The sequence below is a fragment of the Halichoerus grypus genome, chromosome 6, assembly GCF_964656455.1.
Source record: "Halichoerus grypus chromosome 6, mHalGry1.hap1.1, whole genome shotgun sequence".
In the NCBI taxonomy this organism is placed as follows: domain Eukaryota; kingdom Metazoa; phylum Chordata; class Mammalia; order Carnivora; family Phocidae; genus Halichoerus; species Halichoerus grypus.
In genome coordinates, this window is record NC_135717.1 from 168,688,664 (window position 1) to 168,708,404 (window position 19,741).

A 19,741-nucleotide genomic window follows, 5' to 3' on the forward strand; every position below is an offset into this window, starting at 1 on the left:
CCCAGGACAAGCGCTTCACCTCGGGGAAGTACCAGGATGTGTATGTGGAGCTGAACCACATCAAGACCCGGTCGGAGCGGGAGATCGAGCAGCTGAAGGAGCACCTGCGTCTCGCCGTGGCTGCCCTGCAGGAGAAGGAAGCCATGCGCAACAGCCTGGCCGAGTAGAGGTGAGAGCCACGGGGTGGGCAGGGCCGAGCAGGGCTGAGGCCTGGTGGGGCACTGGGCCTGGGGAGGTGAGCTCAAGGCTCACCCACACCCGACTCATGGTGCCACCTCATCCGGGACGCTCCCTTCTCATGGCTTCTGTTTCCCTTTCTGTAAACGGGGACAACGACACTAGCCACATGGGGTGGGGGGCTGTCGGTGGGTCAGACTCAGCCAGAGGCTGCTTTGTAAACCTGAGCGCGTGTCTTCAGAGGTGGGGGGGCGCAGTTCAGGGCCCGATGATTGCCACGTGCGCCCCCTGACAGCAGGCACTTAACGCCGCGCCCCACCTGCAGGCTGATGAGCCCACACCCCTCGTCAGGACCCCCCGTGCCCTTGCAGGTCCAGCGTGCCTGCCCCACCTTCCAAGCTGGCAGCATGGCGCGGGTCACTGATCAGTGACAGCATTCCTTCCCCCGAGTTCCACGCCTCTGACATCCCGGGTGGAGCTTGGCCCCCTGACTTAGTCTGATTTCCCAGGCTTCAGAGCGTTCCGATGCTACCTCTCCTAACGCCCCATCCGCCAGGGGCTGCTGCTTTCGGACTGATCCTTGGGGACTGCCTGAGGCAGTCGGGAGAGGCCACCCTGGGGGCCAGGCTATGTGGGGAGGAGCCCGGAGGAGCAGGCGCAGGTCTGGCCCAGCCTTCCGGGCCACCCTTGCCTGGCCTAAGCGCGCAGCTCCCCGACTCTTGTCTTCCAGGTCCTGGTGGCCCAGCCCCGCGGCAGACCGTCCCCCGGCCTGAGGGGGCCAGTCAGTCGCCCTCCTTCCTGCTGGATGGAAGTCAGAAGCCAAGCTTTCTCCCCACCCTCTGTGGGCCGCACGTGCACTCATACCCACCACACACAGACACACACACACGCACGCACACACACACACACACACACACGTATGCACACACACACACACACACACACTCTGCGTATCTGAGCGCGCCCCTCGCACTGGGTCTTACCTTGCACCTTCTTCAGGATTTTATATGTGAAGAGATTTTTATATAGATTTTCTCCCCCCCCTTTTTTTTTTCCCCAAAAACACTTTATACTTTGAAGAAAGCAATTCCTGGTGGCCATGTGCCTCCATCACGGGCTCCCCCTCTGGCCCTAGCCCCCTGCTCGGGCTTCTGGGCCCGTGGCCCTGCCCCAGGGGTCTAGCAGAGGCCCAGCAGCAGCCGGGGCAGGGTGGACTCTGGTGGGAGAGGCGGGGAGCCAGCCACCCTCTTCCTTCCCTACCTCCCACTAACTACTTCCTGCCCTGAGGCGACCCACACCTTGGGACTCTGGACAGAGGGACAGACGGGCAGAGGGAGCCGGCAGCTGTCCCTAAGGCCTCACCTCCTCCTCCTCCGAGGGGGTGCTGGACGTGGAAAATCTGGAGCCGCGCCATGAAGGCTCCTCTCCTGCTCCATGAGCCTTCTTAACTTAATAAAATGTTCCCGCAGCTCTGGTGTCCAGAATGGCTGGGGCAGGGTGGGTTGTGGAGGTTGGGGCCTCACCACCCACGCCCCCCCCAGCACCGCACCCTTCCTGAAGGGAAAGGGAGGCGAGAATCTAGTCCGGCCGGCCGGTGACAGCTTTGCAGCACCACGTGGGGTTTGCCGACCAGCAGCCGCAGCAGGGTCACCAGGGAGCTGGTTAGAAGTACAAGTCCAGATCCCCCAGTGATTCATGTCGTCTCCAAGTCTGAGAAGGCCTGAAGTGGGCCCTAGGCCCAGGCCTCGGAGGAAGGACAGGAGCTGAAGCTCTGCCCCTGATGACCTTGGGCAAGCCACGCCCCCTCTCTTAAGCCTTCGTTTGCTTCCCCGTCAAATGGGTGCCTTTCGGCCCCAGTCCTATATTGAGGCTGTGCCCAGAGATCATGTCCAGCCCTGGTGGACGTGGCCACCCCAGGCCCACCAGGCTGGAGGCCTCATCCCCCAGCTGGCTGGTTGTGCTCTGCTGAACCCTGGTCCTGCTCGTGAGCGACTGCAAGCCCAGCGCGGGCGGTCCGATCTGCAGGGCTATGGCCAAGATGGGATGACGAGTGAGCCAGCCTCACCCCCCACAGGCTTTCCCATCAGTCCGGCCCGGGTACTGGGGGAGCTGATCAAGGACTGACTGGCCCTGCCCCCACCGAGGCCACAAAAACAGGTGGGGTCCCAGACGCTGTGGGGTCTCAGAGGCCGGAGGCACCCAGAGGAGACCCCACCCAGCCTGTGGGTAGAAGAGGGCTTTTGGAGGTGACTTTGAAATAGGCCTTTTCCAGATAGAAAAATCAGGAAGGGCATTTCAAGTGAGGGAACAGCATGAGCAAATGCCCTATAAACATCCCCAGTGTGTTCAGGGAAAGGCCCGCAGGGGAGCAACTTTGTAGGCTTGTGGGGAAAATGTACCCCTTCCCTGGCCAGTGATGGGTTTAGGAATGGGCCTGGGAGGCAGTTCCAGTCAGTGAGATGCGGGGGGATGTCTTGAGTGGGGGTGGGGGGCTGCAAACGTCCGAATGAATGAGTAGATTGTGGGATATTCATACCTCAGCATCCTACACGGTAATAGGAAGGAACGACTGCTCCACACAAAAAACATGGATAAATCCTCCAGATAATGTTGAGTAAAAGAAGACATAAAAGAGCATACGCTATACGAGTGCATTTATGTGAAGAAGAACAGGCCAATCTGTCACTGTGGGGGTGGGCATCAGAACAGTGGGGACCTCTGGGCCGGGGCAGGGGCAGACATGGGCTAGCAGTGAGCACAGGGGAAGTTTCTGGGGTGCTGGAAATGTTCTAGATCTTGATCTGGGTAGTGGTCACAGGGGTGTGTAGGCAGTTAAAATGTCCCCTGCTGTACACTTAACAATCTGTGCATGAATCATGTCTGTGGTGGAAAAGCTGGGGTTCCAGCGGGTGCCCAGGTGATCTGCCCTGGGGAAAACCCAGTGACCTGTCACACCGGGAATTTGGACCAAACCATGTGATGGGGCTGCAAGGTGTGGTCTCAGGCAGCCAGGCATGTGCTGTGGAAAGAGCAGAGGCTGAGGTACCAGACAAACCTGCCCGGGTTCGAACCCCAACTGCTGCCTCCAGCTGGCTACATGAACCTCACTGAGTCACATCCCTCTCCGGGCTTTGTTTCCCCATCTGTTAAATGGGGACAATGATGTCTATCCCGGAGGGCTGTTCAGGTACAAATTACCAACTGTTTCAATGATCTACTGTGGTTTAACCAATTACCACAGACCTCATGGCTTAGAACAAGCTTTTTTATGATCACTCATGGTCCTGTGGATGGCCTAGGCTCAACTGGGCAGTTCTCATGGTGTCTTTTTTGCAGTTGCTGTCAAGTGGTGGCTGGACCGGAGTCATCTGAAGGCTCTGTTGGGTTGGACATCCAAGATGGCCTCTTCACTCATAGGTCTGCGGCCTCAGCTGGGTGGCTGTGACAGCTGGTGGGGGGAGGGGGGCGCCGGACAGCTCTCTCTCTTTCTCCACGTGGCCACCTCACGTGCCTAGCTTGGGCTTCCCCACAGCATGGCGGCCTCAGGGCAGTCTGTAGTCTGACTTACATGGTAGTTGACTTCCCTAAGAGAGAGTTTCAAGAGACCCAGGTGCAGTCTACAAACTTCTTATGACTGAGGCTTGGAAGCGTTGTGGTATCATGTCTACCACATTCTATCACATTAGCCAAAGACAAGTCAGAGGGGGGCGCCTGGGTGGCTGAGTCAGTTAAGCGTCTGCCTTCGGCTCAGGTCAGATCCCGAGGTCCTGCTCAGTGGGGAGTCTGCTTCTCCCTCTCCCTCTGCCGTTCCCCCTGCTTGTGCTCTCTTTCTCTCTCTCTCTCAAAAAAAAAAAAAAAAGTCACAGGGCCAGCCCAGATTCAAGGGGAGAGGCCAGCACCAGGGCATGAATGCTGGAAGTGGTTCATTGGGCGCCATCTTTCTTCCCTGCTCCTGCTTCTCCCCCTCCCTCTCCAGCTCCTACTTCTCCGTCTCCTTAGAGTTCTGTTCTTCCACGCAGCCCTGTAATTGTGGAGGTCCCCGGCGTCTGTCCCCAGTTGTGCCGCCTTCTACCTGTTCTGTGACAACCTTGACGGCTCATCCTTGGCTTTTGTCTGTCTCCAGCCCAGACCTTTCTCAGGAACTCCAGACCTGAGCAGCCTCAGTCTCAAGGCCGCTGTCAAGGCTTTGTCTTCCCTCCCACCTGCTGTTCTTCGGTTAGTTACAGGGAGCCGCAATTCGCACAGAGGATGCAGCAGACCTGGCCTGAGAGGTCAGGGGAGGCTTCTTAGAGGAGGGGGTGCTGGAGCTGAGCAGGAACTAGCTAGGCTAGCAGAGCAGAGAGCGTATTCCAGGTCGGGGGGACATCATGTTCAAAGGCACTTAGGAAAGTGAAGCCCATTCAGGCACAGGGCAGGTGGGTTTGGCTAGAGAGATGCATAGAGGGATCCGAAATGAGCCCAGAGGGATAGGCCGGAGCTAGAATCTGATCTGTAAGGACAGTGGGGACCATGGGTCCAAGCTCTAACTTCATTCTTAACCCAGTGGGGAGCCACAGGGGCGTTTTAGGCGGGCAGTGCCCTGGCTCAGGACAGAGGTCTGGGTGAAGACGAGGGTGTGGGTATCCTCCGCGTATGGAGGCTAGTGAAGGCTGCGGGCTGGCCGAGGGGGTGGGATGTAGCAGGGGGGCAGAGCGGAGGACAGGACTCCCGGAGGAGCAGAAGGTAGGTCCACAGCAGCCGGAGCGCGCGAATGCTTCCAGAAGGGAGTGGCCAACGGGGGCTGGAAGTAAAGGCCCACAAAGAGGCCACTGATTTTTGTCGGGCCACAGGAGGTAGGCAGCTGTGTGGGGTACGGGGTGCTGTCGGGGAGGACAGAGTTTTGTCACTTCCTTGACACCAACGAGTCAGACTCTGCCTCCCTTTATGGAGCTCCAGTCACCCAGCCCCCACCGCATTCAGGGCCCGGAGACCCCCAGCCACACTCAGCCCCAAGGACCTGCCGCTGCTCCAGCGGGACAGTGTCACCCCACAGTGGCCCCCTCAGGAAGCGCTACTGATGCAGACCCCCCCCCCCACACTCCCATCCTCCCTCTTCTCCCAACTGCCCCTGCTCCGAGCCTGGACGTGCCTCCCTAAGCCGGCGCAGGCCTGCGGGAGGCAGGAGTGAGATCTCAGTCCGGGCCCCCATCCACCCCCATCCATCGGCAGCCAGGCGCCATGGCCTCCTTACTCCTAGCACTGCCCCGTCTGGCAAGTTCTATAACTTTTCTGTGCCTCGGTTTCCTCACCTGCAGGTTGGGGATAGTAGTGCATACCCCACAGAACTGTGTGACGATCCGAGATGAGCTGATACGTATAAAAGGCTGAGCAGGGGGCCAGGGCCTCGCAGCCCAACACAAATGTTGCCTAGGGCTCTCACGCGGCCGCGGTTATCGGTACGGATTCGCCGGAACAACAGGAAAATGCAGGGCCCAGGGCCCGGAATACAGTGGGTAATTCAAAAACAGCAGCTATTATTTTGTGGTTATTAGAAGTCAGCTGGATGCCCCTTCCCCTGCCCTCCCCAGGAGGTCTGGCTAAACTCGGTCCAAACCCCAATTCCAAGGCCCGTGAGAATCCAGACCTCTTCCTTCCGTTTTGGCCGGTTCCCACCTGTCGCTTTTCAGGGCTTCCTGAGGGCTTTCTTCAAGGCAGGATGTGTTGCCGGGTACAAGGCCAGACCCTTCAGTGCAAAAGATCCTCTCGAAGAGTGTCCTGTTAAGGAGCTCCCAACAGCTCGCCTTGCACCATCTGGACGGCGGGCGGCCTGGGGGGAGTCCAGCCTGGCCAGTGGGTAGCACCTGACTCTTCCTCCGCACTGAGCCCGGCTCCCAGCTGCAGCTGCTTGTCCTTGCTCATCCCCTTCCCTGGTCCCCAGCCTCTGGTTCTTCCCCTCCTGTGCCATCCGCACCCCACCAGCGCGGGCTTCCTAAAACAGGGAGCTGGCTGGCTGTTGCTTCCCCCCACGACGGCCTCCCCAGGCCTTGGCACGGGAGCCCCTCAGCCTGCCCCAGCGCCTTTCTCGGCCCCTTTGGGCTCCAGGCTTCCCCAAGAAGCCGCCTCCATCTCCCGAGGGTGCCCAGCCGCGCACCCGGCTGTCCTCACTGCTCTCCTCCACACGTACCTGCCCACTCCCTGCCCCTCCCCTGGTAGAGTCAGGACTCAGATCAGTCATCATCTGCCACCTCCGGGAAGCCCTCCCAGATACCCCACCCAGATGGGGCTGAACGGCTGCTCTGGCTTCCACAGCTTCTCCACTTGACATGTTCTTTCCGTAGGGCTCTCCCAGACTATGAGACCCCTGAGGCCAGGGACCAGCTCTGATTCTCCTCGGTTTCCCCAGGGCCCTGCACAGAACACATGGGGTCTCGGCCGATGCATGTGTGTTGACTGACTGACTGACCGACTGACCGGAAGCAAGTGACTACCCAGCCGGGCGCCCTCTAGGCAGGGCACAGCCACGGCCTCAGCCTCCCCGGCACACCAAGTGGCGACGGGCTGGGTCTCCTCATAAACCAACTGGGAAGCCTGGCAGCCAGCCTGAGGGGCCGGGAGCTGATGGCGGCTTCTGGTACCTCAAAGGGCCGGGGCGGAACTCTGAGTCATCCCTGTCATCCCAGCGTCCCGTCTGGACTTTACGAGGGCCCTGCAGGCTCGGAGGCAGAGGCAGGGAGGGCGGGCTCCGCAAACATTCCGGACAGCATCCCTGTTCACGCTCACAATAACTCTTTGAAGTACCTACTGCTGTCCCCATTTTACAGAGGAAACAGGCTCAGAAGGGGGACATGACTCACCAAGCTCAATAATTCAGTGGCTCACCTCTTGGCACATCTGTCTCCAGCCCCCAAATCTCCTGCCTCACACGCTCCCCCCACAGTGGTAACAGCCGCCTTCGGTTGGGCCCTCACCGTGTGCCCAGCCCTGGAACAAACATCCTGCCTTCATGATCTCTTTTTGTCTCCAGAACAGCCCAGCGAGGGAGGTGCACGACCGTCCCCACTTTCCAGTGGAGAGGACCGGGACTCAGAGCAGCAAAGCGAGTCACCCGCTCACAGAGCTGGTCGGGCCTGCGGGTCTCGCTGCACGGGGCGGGGGGCTGCCCGAGCCGACCGGGGTCTTCTCGTTGGAGACTGCCCGGACCCCCGGTGTTCTGGGTCCCCTACTTGGGTGTAGGTGTGAGGACGGGTCTGGGTGCGCCTCTGCTGGGCTGACCTGGATGACTTCCCTAGTAAAGCAGAGCAAGAGCTTTGTCCCCCGGGGGCCGGGAAGGCTGGAGGGTGTTCCAACGGTGCCCGCGTCAGTGGCCGGCCCTCATGCCCCCGCCATCCTGCAGCTCCGGAGTAAGTGTCCCTCGCCCCAGGTGCCACGGATGGTGCCGAAGCTCCTGCAGCTCTTGCTCCCCGCCTAGACCTCCACTCCCATGCCGGCCCACCCGGCTCGGGCGCCCTCCATGCAGCCGGTTGCCTTCTCCAAGCTCCCCTGCCGCTCCTTAAGGCGGGCGCCGTCCCCGGGGCTCCATCCCCTCTACCAGCGCAAGGCGAGGGGCCTGCCTCCCAAAGATGGTCACCGGGCCTGAGTCCTGGCTTGACGGCCCGCTGGCCCCGGGCCCTGAGTCAAGGCCTCTCCAGAGCGCGGCCCCCCGCGGAGTGGGACAGCTGGCTGTGCTGGCCGAGTGACACCAAACGGTGGCCGCCCTTCACCAGCAGGTGACACTGCAGCACTGGGGGGAGGGGGGGGCCTAGCTGCGATCCCCTGGCCTCCGGCGGGTCCTCACGTCCTCCCGTGTCCTTAGGGAGTCAGGGAGCAGTTGCCTCCACCCCATGCCCGGGGTCCCCTGGGACTCGGGCCCCAACGTCGTGCGCTCTGTCACCTCTTCCCTCACGCGTTCAGTGGCCGCCTGTGTCTACACAAGAACACGCAGTGCTGCACTGGAGGTAGGCCGTGTTTAAATAAAGTCACCGCACGCGAGCCACGCGGTTACGAGGCAGCGAGGCAGCGGCGTGCTGACTCGGACAGATCTCCACCGGGAATCGTGCGGGAAACGGAGCCGGGGGCCCCGCCAGCTGTGGGATGCCGCACGCTGTGAGAAGGGAAGTGGAGGCACACATTGGCTTATGTGCTTATATACGTTTATAAACCTCGGCGGGGGGGGTGACACGCACACAAGGTGAGCAAACCCACTGGGAAGGGGGCCCCAGACATACAAGAGACTGGCCCAGTGGTTGCCTCGGGGAGGGGGCGGGAAGGCTGGGGGACAAAGGCGGAGGGACCCTTACTTCGGGATTATAGGCTTTCATAGATCCTGAATTGTTTCTCGGAGCATATGACATCTATTCCAAAATCAGTAAAAGTTGGGGTGCCTGGGTGGCTCAGCCGGCTAAGCGTCCGACTCGGTTTCAGCTCAGGTCCTGATCTCAGGGCCGGGGGATCGAGTCCCACGGTGGGCTCTGTGCTCAGCAGGGAGTCTGCTTGAGATTCTCGCTCTCCCTCTGCCCCTCCACCTGCTCCAACTCTCTCTCTCTCTCAAATAAATAAATCTTTAAAAAAATAAGTAAAATTAGGGGCGCCTGGGTGGCTCAGTTGGTTAAGCGACTGCCTTCGGCTCAGGTCATGATCCTGGAGTCCCGGGATCGAGTCCCACATCGGGCTCCCTGCTCGGCAGGGAGTCTGCTTCTCCCTCTGACCCTCCTCCCTCTCATGCTCTCTGTCTCTCATTCTCTCTCTCGCAAATAAATAAAATCTTAAAAAAAAAAAAAAAATTTAAAAAAAAATAAGTAAAATTAAAAAAAAAAATAACGAAACAGCCCCAAAGGGAGCATGGCATGGGGAAGACGGAGCCGGAGCCTGGTTCGGCGCGTCCCTGCTCCCGCCACTGACCCTTTGAGACCTCGTTTCCCGCGCACCTGAGATGAGATTGATAACTGGGGTTCGGTGAGGGCAGGAGGGCGCCCCTCCTGCATGCACCTGCCACAGCAACCGCGCCCACTGAGCGGCAGCTATTGTCATACCTGTGACCGTCCTGGTCGGGCCTGTTTCCGGCACCCAGTGACACAGACGTGAAGGGACACACCCTTACCTTGCTTGAGGACAACAACGCCTGGGGGGGCTGATGACGCACCTGACCCAGGAGCCGGGGCAGGACGCGGGCAGAGGCGACAGCTGCGCCTGGTCTCCAGAGATAAGTAGGCACGATCAGGGGACAAGCGGGGAGGAAGGGCGTTCCAGGCTGTGGGGGGGGGACAGGCTGGACACGCGTGTAGTCACCGCACGCACACAGAGCAGCGGACGCGCACAGTCGTGAGCAGCCGTGTGCACGCCCAGCCCGTCCTACACGCGCCCCCGCCCGCGCACAAGGCCCTCGCACCTGCCACCAGGGGCTTCGGCTGCTGTGCGGGGAGGGCGGGGCAGCACGGGGGTCGGGGTGTGGGCTGGGGACAGACTGCGGACGGCCTGCGGGACCCCAGGCGGGTCACTTAACCCCTCTGTGCCTCAGTTCCCTCGCCGCTCACGGGGACGTCATGAGGTCTGCATGAGGCAGTTCCCCTACAGTTCACAGCTGTTCACTGGTCCGATTTCTAAGGCTCGTATTAACACATTTCAAGTACTTAATAATATCTTAGTATCACTACATTGTGTTCATGTTTCTTTTTTTTTTTTTTAAAGATTTTTATTTATTTGAGAGAGAGAGAGAACATGAGGAGGGGGTGGGCAGAGGGAGAGGGAGAAGCAGGCTCCCCACTGAGCAGGGAGCCCAATGCGGGGCTCGATCCCAGGACCCTGGGATCATGACCTGAGCCGAAGGCAGACACTCAACGACTGAGCCACCCAGGCACCCCTGTGTTCATGTTTCATAGTGTATGTTCATGTTCTCTTACACACATGCTGAGCGGGCACGCATGTATTAGCTATCCACACAAAAGCCTCCACGCGCCCCCTCGTACATCTCATGCACACCCACATGTGTGTGTTTACACGTGCACACTCACTCCAGCACACACACGCTTTCAGGCACACGCACATGCAGACACACATGTGTGCACACACACACACCCTCTCCACATGCTCACGCCGCCTCCGCCCCCTCCTCCCGAGCTGAACGTCCACACAGGGCAATGAGAGAGGTAGTCCCCAGTGTCTCCCCAGGCTGAGCCCGGCCAGTCCTCCAGGCTCCAGGCTGCCTCCCCGGACCCGCTGAGAAGGGCGGACCCAGACTGATGCCAGGAACCACATTCTAGAGCCGCTGGGTCAGAGGCTGCTGCTCTGGATGGAGAGAAGCCTCCAGAATCACGGTGTGTGTTCTTAGCCAGGGAGCCCCTAGAGGGCCAGCCCAGCTGTCCCTGCACCCAGCACAGTGCCCAGTGCTGAGCAGGAGGCCTGGCTCATGGCGAGAACTCTATTGAAAATAGTTGCCTTGGGATTGTCCATTTCATCTTCATATGCCCTCTGAGCTGTGAGTCTCGTGAAGATAGGGCTCACATGTGACTTGTCTTTGTCCCCAGAACCAGCTTCTGGCAAAGAGTGGTCATCCGTGAGTGGATTAGCTAAGATATATTTGATTGTGAGAAGCAATGACAGTAAAAAAGAAAGACAATTAGGGCGCCTGGGTGGCTCAGTTGTTAAGCGTCTGCCTTCGGCTCAGGTCATGATCCCAGGGTCCTGGGATCGAGCCCCGCATCGGGCTCCTTGCTCCGCGGGGAGCTTGCTTCTCCCTCTCCCACTCCCCCTGCTTGTGTTTCCTCTCTGGCTGTGTCTCTCTCTGTCAAATAAATAAAATCTTTTTTTTTAAAAAAAAGAAAGACAATTAATTTATTTTATGCAGAGAAGTCTGAAGGGAAGGATCCCAGGCTGAGCCACAGTATCTGGGATCCAGGCTCCTTATATATTTGTATCTAGGACCTAGACTCCGTCATGCACAGCCCCCATTCACAAATGCACCTCATGGTCCAAGATGGCTGCTCTAGTTCCATTCACCACATCTGCATCCCAGCCAGCAGGTAGGAGAAGTGAAATAAGAAGGGACAAAGGACTTAAGCCGGCTTTCTCTTAAGGAAGCTGTAGCACAACGCTTCCGCTTACATTCTTTTGGCCAGAACTTGGGCTCGTGGCCACATCTAGCTGCAAAGAAGCTGGGAAAGGCAGTCTCCACTTTAGGGGGCCATGCGTCGAGCCAAACATCAGAGGCTGCATCACTGTACTCCGAGGGGGACGCAGATACTGGCTCCACCATTATCAGGATTTGCTAACTCAGCTGTCCAAGATGCAGAGGGCGTCTGGGGAATTCTCTGTCAGGCTGAGGACACATCAGCTGTAGTCAAAGAAGGAGGGAGCCTACTGGTAGCCCAGCCTGTGCACAGAGGGGCTGGCAGTAACTCCTGCTCCCAGAGCTCAGAGGAAGACTGAGAAGGGCCAGGCAATGGCCAAAGGCATGCCCTTGAGAATCCAACATGTTTTGGTTCTGACTTTAGCACCTGTCACCTCTGTGACAGTGGCCGGATGACTTACCTTCTCCGAGCCTCCACTACCTCATCTATAAACTGGAAAGCATCATCCCTGCCTCAAAGGAAGGTGATGAAGATGCAGTGGTGTCATGAACACAAGGCTCTTAGGCCCCGAGGAGACCCTCAGAAAACCACCTTTGAGGGGAGCAGGATGGGGCTCTCCGATCCAGCAAGTCTTGGGGAACTGAGGTGGGGCTCAGGCTCAGCCACCAAGGGACCTGGAGTGCTCTGAGTATAGCAGAAACCAACTTTTTTGCCACTTTTAGTATATTCCCTCTAAGTTTAAAAGACTTATTTACTATACACATGAGCTGTGTGAATTTTTGAAAGCGAGGATGAGCAAATGAGCTAAAAGAAAAAAGAATCATCAAAAAAACCCACCACCTGGAGCTAAATGTTCTTAATTTGTCAAATGTCTTGTCAGTCTGTTTCATGATCCTATGTACACAGGTTTATATATTTCTTTTAATGTAAAATGTACATACTTTTTACGGGGTCACACTACACATAGGCTACTTCAAAACCTCAAAATGATGGGGCACCTGGGTGGCTCAGTCAGTTAAGGGTCTGCCTTCGGCTCAAGTCATGATCCGGGAGCCCCAGGATTGAGACCCCAGCGTCAGGCTCCCTGTTCAGCGGGGAGTCTGCTTCTCCCTCTCCCTCTGCCCGCCCCCCCACCGGCTTGGTCTCTCTCTCTCAAATAAATGAATAAAATCTTAAAAGAAAAATAATGCGGTGGTGGATATCCTTGTACACAAATATTCGTGTGAATTTCTGGTTATTTCCTTAGGTTAGGTTCCTGTACATGGGTCTCTCCCATGTTTTAAAAGTTTTGGTCTCTTGGGGCATCTGTCGTTAAGCGTCTGCCTTCAGCTCAGGTCATGATCCCAGGGTCCTGGGATCGAGTCCCGCATCGGGCTCCCTGCTCAGCGGGAAGCCTGCTTCTCCCTCTCCTACTCCCCCTGCTTGTGTTCCCTCTCTCGCTGTGTCTCTCTCTGTCAAATAAATAAATAAAATCTCTATTAAAAAAAAGTTTTGGTCTCTCAAACAAACTACATTCAGAAATAAGAAATTCCTACATTTAAAAAAATTAAGCAAAGCCATATGGAACTGCCAGTCAGAGCTTTGGATCAGCACGAGAAACCCACTGCTCCCACACTGAATTGACATAAATCATAGCCAAAAGGAAGGACACTCCACACGTTTGTGAGTCTCTCCAGCCTTCTTGTGGGTAAACACATCATTTCCGTCCAGGAGTCTGAAATACCAACAGTGAGGACAACAGCTAACACTTAAACCACGCTGATTATGTGTCAGGCCCTCTGCTAGGTGACGTACAGATGACACACATCATATGATATATATCATTCATTATGCATATATTATATACACGTTTCTATATAGAGATATGTATACATTTAGTCTTCAGGAAATCTCTATCAGGTAAGTGCCATTATTCTCCCATTTACAGGGAAAGAAAATGAGGCACAGAAGGGTCAGCTTGCCAAGAGCCTCGTACCTCTAAGTGGTAGGGCTGGGGTTTGAACCCAGACAACATGGACCTCACCACTGTGCTAGACCTTGCGGACTTCTTGTGGGTGGATGAGGTCTATTCAAACCCTGACTTGTTTTTTCATTTTTAAAGATGTATTTATTTATTTGAGAGAGAGAAAGAGAGCGCGTGCAACACGTGCGCACACACGTGTGAGCGGGGGGGAGCGGCAGAGGGAGAGAATCTCAAGCAGACTCCCTGCTGAGTGAGGAGCCTACTCGGGGCTCGATCCCACCACCCTGAGATCATGACCTGAGACAAAACCAAGAGTCACAGGCTTAACCGACTGAGCCACCCAGGCGCCCTGCAAACCCCGAGTTTTTAAGAGAGCACACGGGCCCAGAGAGGGTTAGAAAACTACTTGGGGGGGGCACCTGGGTGGCTCAGTCGTTAAGCATCTGCCTTCGGCTCGGGTCATGATCCCGGGGTCCTGGGATCAAGCCCTGCATCGGGCTCCCTGCTCGGCGGGAAGCCTGCTTCTCCCTCTCCCACTCCCCCTGCTTGTGTTCCCTCTCTCGCTGTGTCTCTTTCTGTCAAATAAATTTAAAAAAATAAAAAAATAAAAACTATTTGGGGTCACACAGGAGATCTGGGTGCTTTGCCCACCCCAATTGCCTTCCACAGTGTTTGAACCCCCTCAGTGCCCATGGGAAACAGGCCTACGCCTTTCCAAAGGAGCAGCGGTGACCCAGAACTTGCGCCCACTCCGTCCTGGGAGCAGTGCTTTGCTTTCTACGAACACCTGCGGGAGTGGTGCGGGCTGGGCCCTAGGTGGGCGTGGCCCCTGTGAGGGCCCTGGAGCGCGGGCCTCCCTGCCCGGGGCATCCCCGCCTCCGCCTCAGGTCCGTTTGGCCGCTGGTGATGGTCAGGGCACCAGTTCGTGTATCTGAGTGTGGTGAACGGAGTGGAAAAATAGTATTTGCCTATCTGCCCAGCCACTATCCGGCTGGAAGAGATCGTGACTCTAATATATTACGTTTTAGAATTCTAATATTAAGTGAGAATTCTAATATAAGGGAGTACAGAATTCTCAGCTTCCATAATTTGATTATTTGGCATTCTTGGATTCTAGGAGTCTTTGTCTTTCACTCCCAAAAGCTGGGACTAAGGCAGGCCGCGGCTCCTTCCTCTGGGCAGTGAGGAAGTGGGCTGCCTGGAGGATACGGAACAGCGGGAGGCAGCCGGTTTGGGCCTCTCGGAGGAAAAGGACCGGGACCTGTGCATTTTGCCATCTTTTCCTGGAACCTCTGGTCTTGTTTTGTGTGTTGCTTTCAGACACCCGAAGCCCCCCACCCAGGCACCGCTCCTTTTCTCCTCCTCCAGGCGGGCTCTTGCTTACATGAGGGGCCCCAAGGTCAAGCTCAGCTGACCGCTTTGATAGCAGAGCACGTGTCCTGAGGTTAGCAAAACAGCTGGTGCTGATGTTCGGTATCACTGCTTTTTGAAAGAAAAAGAAACACAAATGGCCCCTCCGTGTGCCCTGGGCTTCATCAGCAGGCTCCGCCACTGAGTGACAGAAGCAGGGCCTCAGGCGTAGGACAGGGTGCTCCGGGGCCTCTTCCGGGAGACCCCCACCTCCAGAGCCTTCCATGACCTTCCTGGCTGTGACCGCCTGGCCAATGCTTGTCCATGGCGGGAAAGGACACACACCCTGAGCACTAGGGAAGATGGATGGCAAGTCCAGCGAGGCAAAGGCCCCAGAGCAGGGCTAAGTGGGGGACTAGGCAAGACCACAGGCCGAGCTACGACTGAGACCAGCTGTCCTTGACACAAGCCAGGTGTGAGTGCCGAGCTCGGGGACAGGGTTGTGGTTTGGCCTCATCCTGAGCCTGATGTGGGGGACGAGGGGTGGTTAGAAAAGACTGGCCCAGGGGTCTGGAATGGGGCCCGGGGTGGGGTAGGCGGCCCATGGCACGAGGCCCCCGAGAGGCCAGCAAAGGGTCTCCAGCCTGGAGGTGCTGCGGGGTGGGGCTCTAAGGATGGGGGGAGAGCAGGGGAGGGGAGGGGCGGTGGCATTTGGCTGGCACCCTGTCTCTCGCCCTCAGGTGTGGGGCTCAGAACAGGCGTTGCTGCGGGACTCGGCCTTGAACACTGGTCCTCCAACTTACTCTGCACATTTTCACCCTACAGATGAGCTGCAAGAAGAGGGCAACAAATACTCCGCTATCCCTTGCCCGGGCTCACCAGCTATTGCAACACGGTCCCTTTTGCTTTCTCTCTCGTGGTTCTCTGTCGACACCATGCCTGATACGTACACGTCTGCCAAGCTACACAGATGCCTAGCCACGTAGAGTTTGCTGAGTGATTTGAGCTGCGGCCATCACGACCCTCTCTCTCAATCCTTCCGAGCGCATCTCCGAAGTAGACAGCACTGGCCTCCATCATCACTGTCCAAGGCGCACTCAGGAAATAGAACCCAGGTACAATAGCATCTAATACACAACCCGCATTCAAAATTTCCCCACCTGCTTCTGTGATGTGCCTTACAATTTGCTTTTTATTTTTTTAAAAGATTTTATTTATTTATTTATTTGGGAGAGAGAGAAAAAGCGCACAGAGAGAGAGGGAGCAGACTCCCCACTGAGCAGGAAGCCCGACACGGAGCTCGATCCCAGGACCCCGAGATCATGACCTGAGCCGAAGGCAGACACTTAAACGAATGAGCCACCCAGGCGCCCCAAATAAAATCTTTAAAAAAAAAATGCAAGCTCCAATCAAGGATCACATGTTGTATTTACAATTTGTTCTTTTTTTAAAATGCAAGCTCCAGGGGCACCTGGGTGGCTCACTCGTTTAAGTGTCTGCCTTCGGCTCCGGTCACGATCCCGGGGTCCTGGGATTGAGCCCTGCGTCGGGCTCCCTGCTTCTCCCTCTCCCCCTGCTGCTCCCCCTGCTTGTGCTTGCTCTCTCTCTCTCTCTATCAAATAAATAAATATACAGTGAAAGAGGGAACACATGCAGAGGAAGTGGGAGAGGGAGAAGCTGAGCAGGGAGCCCGATGTGGAGCTCGATCCCAGGACCCTGAGATCATGACCCGAGCCGAAGGCAGACGCTTAACGACTGAGCCACCCAGGCGCCCCAAAATCTTTTTTTTTGTTTTTTGACAGAGAGAGACACAGCGAGAGAGGGAACACAAGCAGGGGGAGTGGGAGAGGGAGAAGCAGGCTTCCCGCTGAGCAGGGAGCCTGATGCAGGGCTCGATCCCAGGACCCCGGGATCATGACCTGAGCCGAAGGCAGACGCTTAACAACTGAGCCACCCAGGCACCCCAAATAAAATCTTTAAAAAAAAAATGCAAGCTCTAATCAAGGATCACGTGTTGTATTTAGTTGGCAGATTTCTTTTGTCTCCTTTAATCTGGAATATGCCTCCTGCCTTTTGCAGTCTTTCGTGACTTAACGTTTTTGGAGGGTCCAGGCCTGTCATCTTGGAAAATGTCCCTCAGTTTGGGTTTGTCCAGTTCTTTTCTCATGATGAGATCCAGGCTGAGTTTGAACAGGGTGAGGCCCCCGATTCCTCGTGGGAAGCTGTTATCCAGACATGTTGACTTAATGTCCATGCCTGTGACCTTGGCGGCGGGGTGGGGGGTGCCCCACTCCAGCACTGTCATCATTTCTAAAAGTCTTAGTTAATCCAAATGGTGACAAAGGTGACATTGCTGTTGTTTACAGGTGCACATCTCTGCTTACTTATGGGGTCAAGGAGATGCTGGTATTTACTGGTCTATAATGATCTGTTCATGTCCTCTCTCCCACTGGGGTGTTACCATTTTCTTCGTAAGGATTTGTAAGCATCTTCTGTACACTACGGATATTTACCATTCGTCATGTTTCCTCTGAAGGGTTTTTTCTATATTTTGTTTTTTCATCATACGTATGTTTTTGGACATTATGAAGGTTCTGTTTTCTACAAAATACGTGCTTATTGTTTGCCAAAATAAAACAATATAGAACTATTTTAAATTACAAGTTTAACCAACTAGAACTGTATGAAGTAAAAAATAAGAGCCCACCATGACCCCGGTCCCCCTGTCAGAGGAAACGGTCGGCAATAATGTGAGGGTAAGCACGCACACATCCATGGCCCCCTTGCCCAGCTTGGAGAACCACGCTGGTCCCAGGGCTGCGCCGTTGGTTTTTTTCAACCAATCTCTCATGCACCAGCATGCATTTCTTGGTAAGAAGCCCAGTGTCAGGGTGCCTGGGTGGCTCAGTCGTTAAGCGTCTGCCTTCGGCTCAGGTCATGATCCCAGGGTCCTGGGATCGAGCCCCACATCGGACTCCCTGCTCCTAGCGGAAGCCTGCTTCTCCCTCTCCCGCTCCCCCTGCTTGTGTTCCCTCTCTTGCTGTGTCTCTCTCTGTCAAATAAATAAATAAAATCTTAAAAAAAAAAAATAATAAGAAGAAGCCCAGTGTCGCCCTCTTGAGGTTTCTTCCAGAATAGTCTGAGAATCCCAGGGGATGACTCAGTCCAGAGGAGGCCAGTCTCACTTCACAGTGCCCAGTCCTGCCTGCCTGTGGGCCCCAAGGTTACAGCCTTCTCGTTCATACCAGCGCCCGTCCTCGCTCCCTGAAGTGGGAATGACACCAGAAAGGGTGGGTCGGGCATGGCTTCTAGCCCAAGCCACACGTGGCGTCTGTCCCCCGCCCCCCCCAGGCATTGTGAAATGCCCGCCTCTGGCCCCGGGCTTGGGTCACCTGTCCACGCCCCTTTTCCCACAGAGCATATTCCCTCTTTTGAGGCATAAGTGTCCTATGGTCAGGACTGTCGCAATTCAGATGGCAGGTAATCTGACCCACTCACCTGCTCGAGGGAGAGCTTGGGGACCAGAGCTCATCCCTCCTGGGGCTCCCCGAGGCCAGAGGCAAATTTGCCCACTTCATTCCCAGATTAAGGGAGGGAGGGTCGGCTTTGACAGTTAGTTAAGAGCAGGGTGCCAGACCTGTTTTAGGCAAGTTCCTTCCCCATCTGTCTAAGGAAGTTAGAACAACAACAGGAGATCCAATGCATCAGGACCTATGGATAGAGCCCTCAGCACAGTGCCGGGCACATAGAAACTGCTCAATAAGCGTGAACTATTATTTTATGCCTAATATAGACGGGAACTCTCCAATTTGCCTATTCTATAAAAATGAGATCCCACAGACACATTTTTCTTCACTTGCTTTTCTCAAGTCACACTCCATAGCCACTTGGCCGTGTCTACACGGGCAGCCTCTGCCCCCGGGTAAGAGGCGCAGAGCCCTCCACAGGACGGCATCCACGCAGCAGATTAAACTGTCTCTGTGAGGTCAAAAGCCTTAGTCTTTTCCTTGGCAATGTCGCCTGTTACGTTAAATCTTAGGAAGTTAGTTGAAGTTTGACTGTGCATTTTTTTTCTTTTTTAAGTAGGCTCCGTGCCCAGTGTGGGGCTTGAACTCACCACCCTGAGATCAAGAGTCTCATGCTCTGGGGAGCCCGGGGGGCTCAGTCTTGGTTAAGAGTCTGACTCTTGATTTCAGTTGAGGTCATAATCTCAGGTCATGATCTCAGGGTTGTGAGATTGAGCCCCGTGTCAGAGCTCTGCACTCAGCGTGGGTCTGCTTAAGATTCTCTCCCACACCACTGCCCCAACCCAGAAAGAAGGAAAGAAAGAAAGAAAGAAAGAAAGAAAGAAAGAAAGAAAGAAAGAAAGAAAGAAAGAAAGAAAGAAGAAAGAAAGAGAAAGAAAGAAAGAAAGAAAGAAAGAAAGAAAGAAAGAAAGAAAGAAAGAAAGAAAGAAGAAAGAAAGAAAGGAAGGAAGGAAGGAAGAAAGAAAGAAAGAAAGAAAGAAAGGGGAAAGGGAAAGGAAAAAGAGGAGAGTTGCATACTCTACTGACTGAGCCAGCCAGGCGTCCCATCACCTGCATTTTTGTTCCTTTGTCCCGGGAGTGTTTGTATTTCTCTCCATCATTTGGCTCTTAGTCCCTGTGGGATTGTGATTGTTCTCCTACTTTGGGAGAAGCCAGTGAGAGGTCAGCTTCCACAGCATGAGGAGGGATCAGGAGAGATGTCAGTTAGGGCAGGAAAGGGGAAGGCCGGCCAAGCAAAGGTCCTGGTGTCAGAATCCCTGGCCACCACCATCTCAGGACCCACCCCATCCTTGCTTCTGCTGCAGGAACCTGGGAGTCTTTCTGGTTCCTCCCTCACCCCCCACCCCCAACAACAACCCCTTTAGCAAGCCCTGTGGACTTGTTCTCCTAAATATTTCTTACACTTGCCCCTTCTTTCCCCTTCCAGGCCCGGCTCTTTATTCAGTACCCGCACAGCTGAGATGGCCCTGTAGGGCCTGGCCACGCGCATTCCGTCCTTCCCTAACCCACCATCCATTCTGCAGCCTGTGGGAAGTAGCTGGTACCAGCTGGTAAAGCAGAAGCCACTCATATTGCAATTCCTTCCTGTTTGCCCCAGGATACTCGCTGTAGAAAAGTCACCACAACTTTGTCTGGAAAGCAAG

The 19,741-nt window shown here is 55.7% G+C and overlaps 1 protein-coding gene across 3 annotated transcripts in view; it reads left to right on the forward strand.

Moving 5' to 3' along the window:
• Positions 1 to 1,645, forward strand: part of TRIOBP (TRIO and F-actin binding protein) — a 52,514-nt gene extending 50,869 nt beyond the window's left edge. For all 3 annotated transcript variants that reach the window (XM_078076598.1, XM_036102167.2, XM_078076596.1), the window contains 2 exons: positions 6 to 169; positions 908 to 1,645. In XM_078076598.1, coding sequence (XP_077932724.1) covers positions 6 to 167 — 162 coding nt within the window. In that variant the 3' untranslated portion in view covers positions 168 to 169; positions 908 to 1,645. The remainder of the gene's footprint in view (positions 1 to 5; positions 170 to 907) is intronic.
• The last annotated feature ends 18,096 nt before the right edge of the window (positions 1,646 to 19,741 follow it).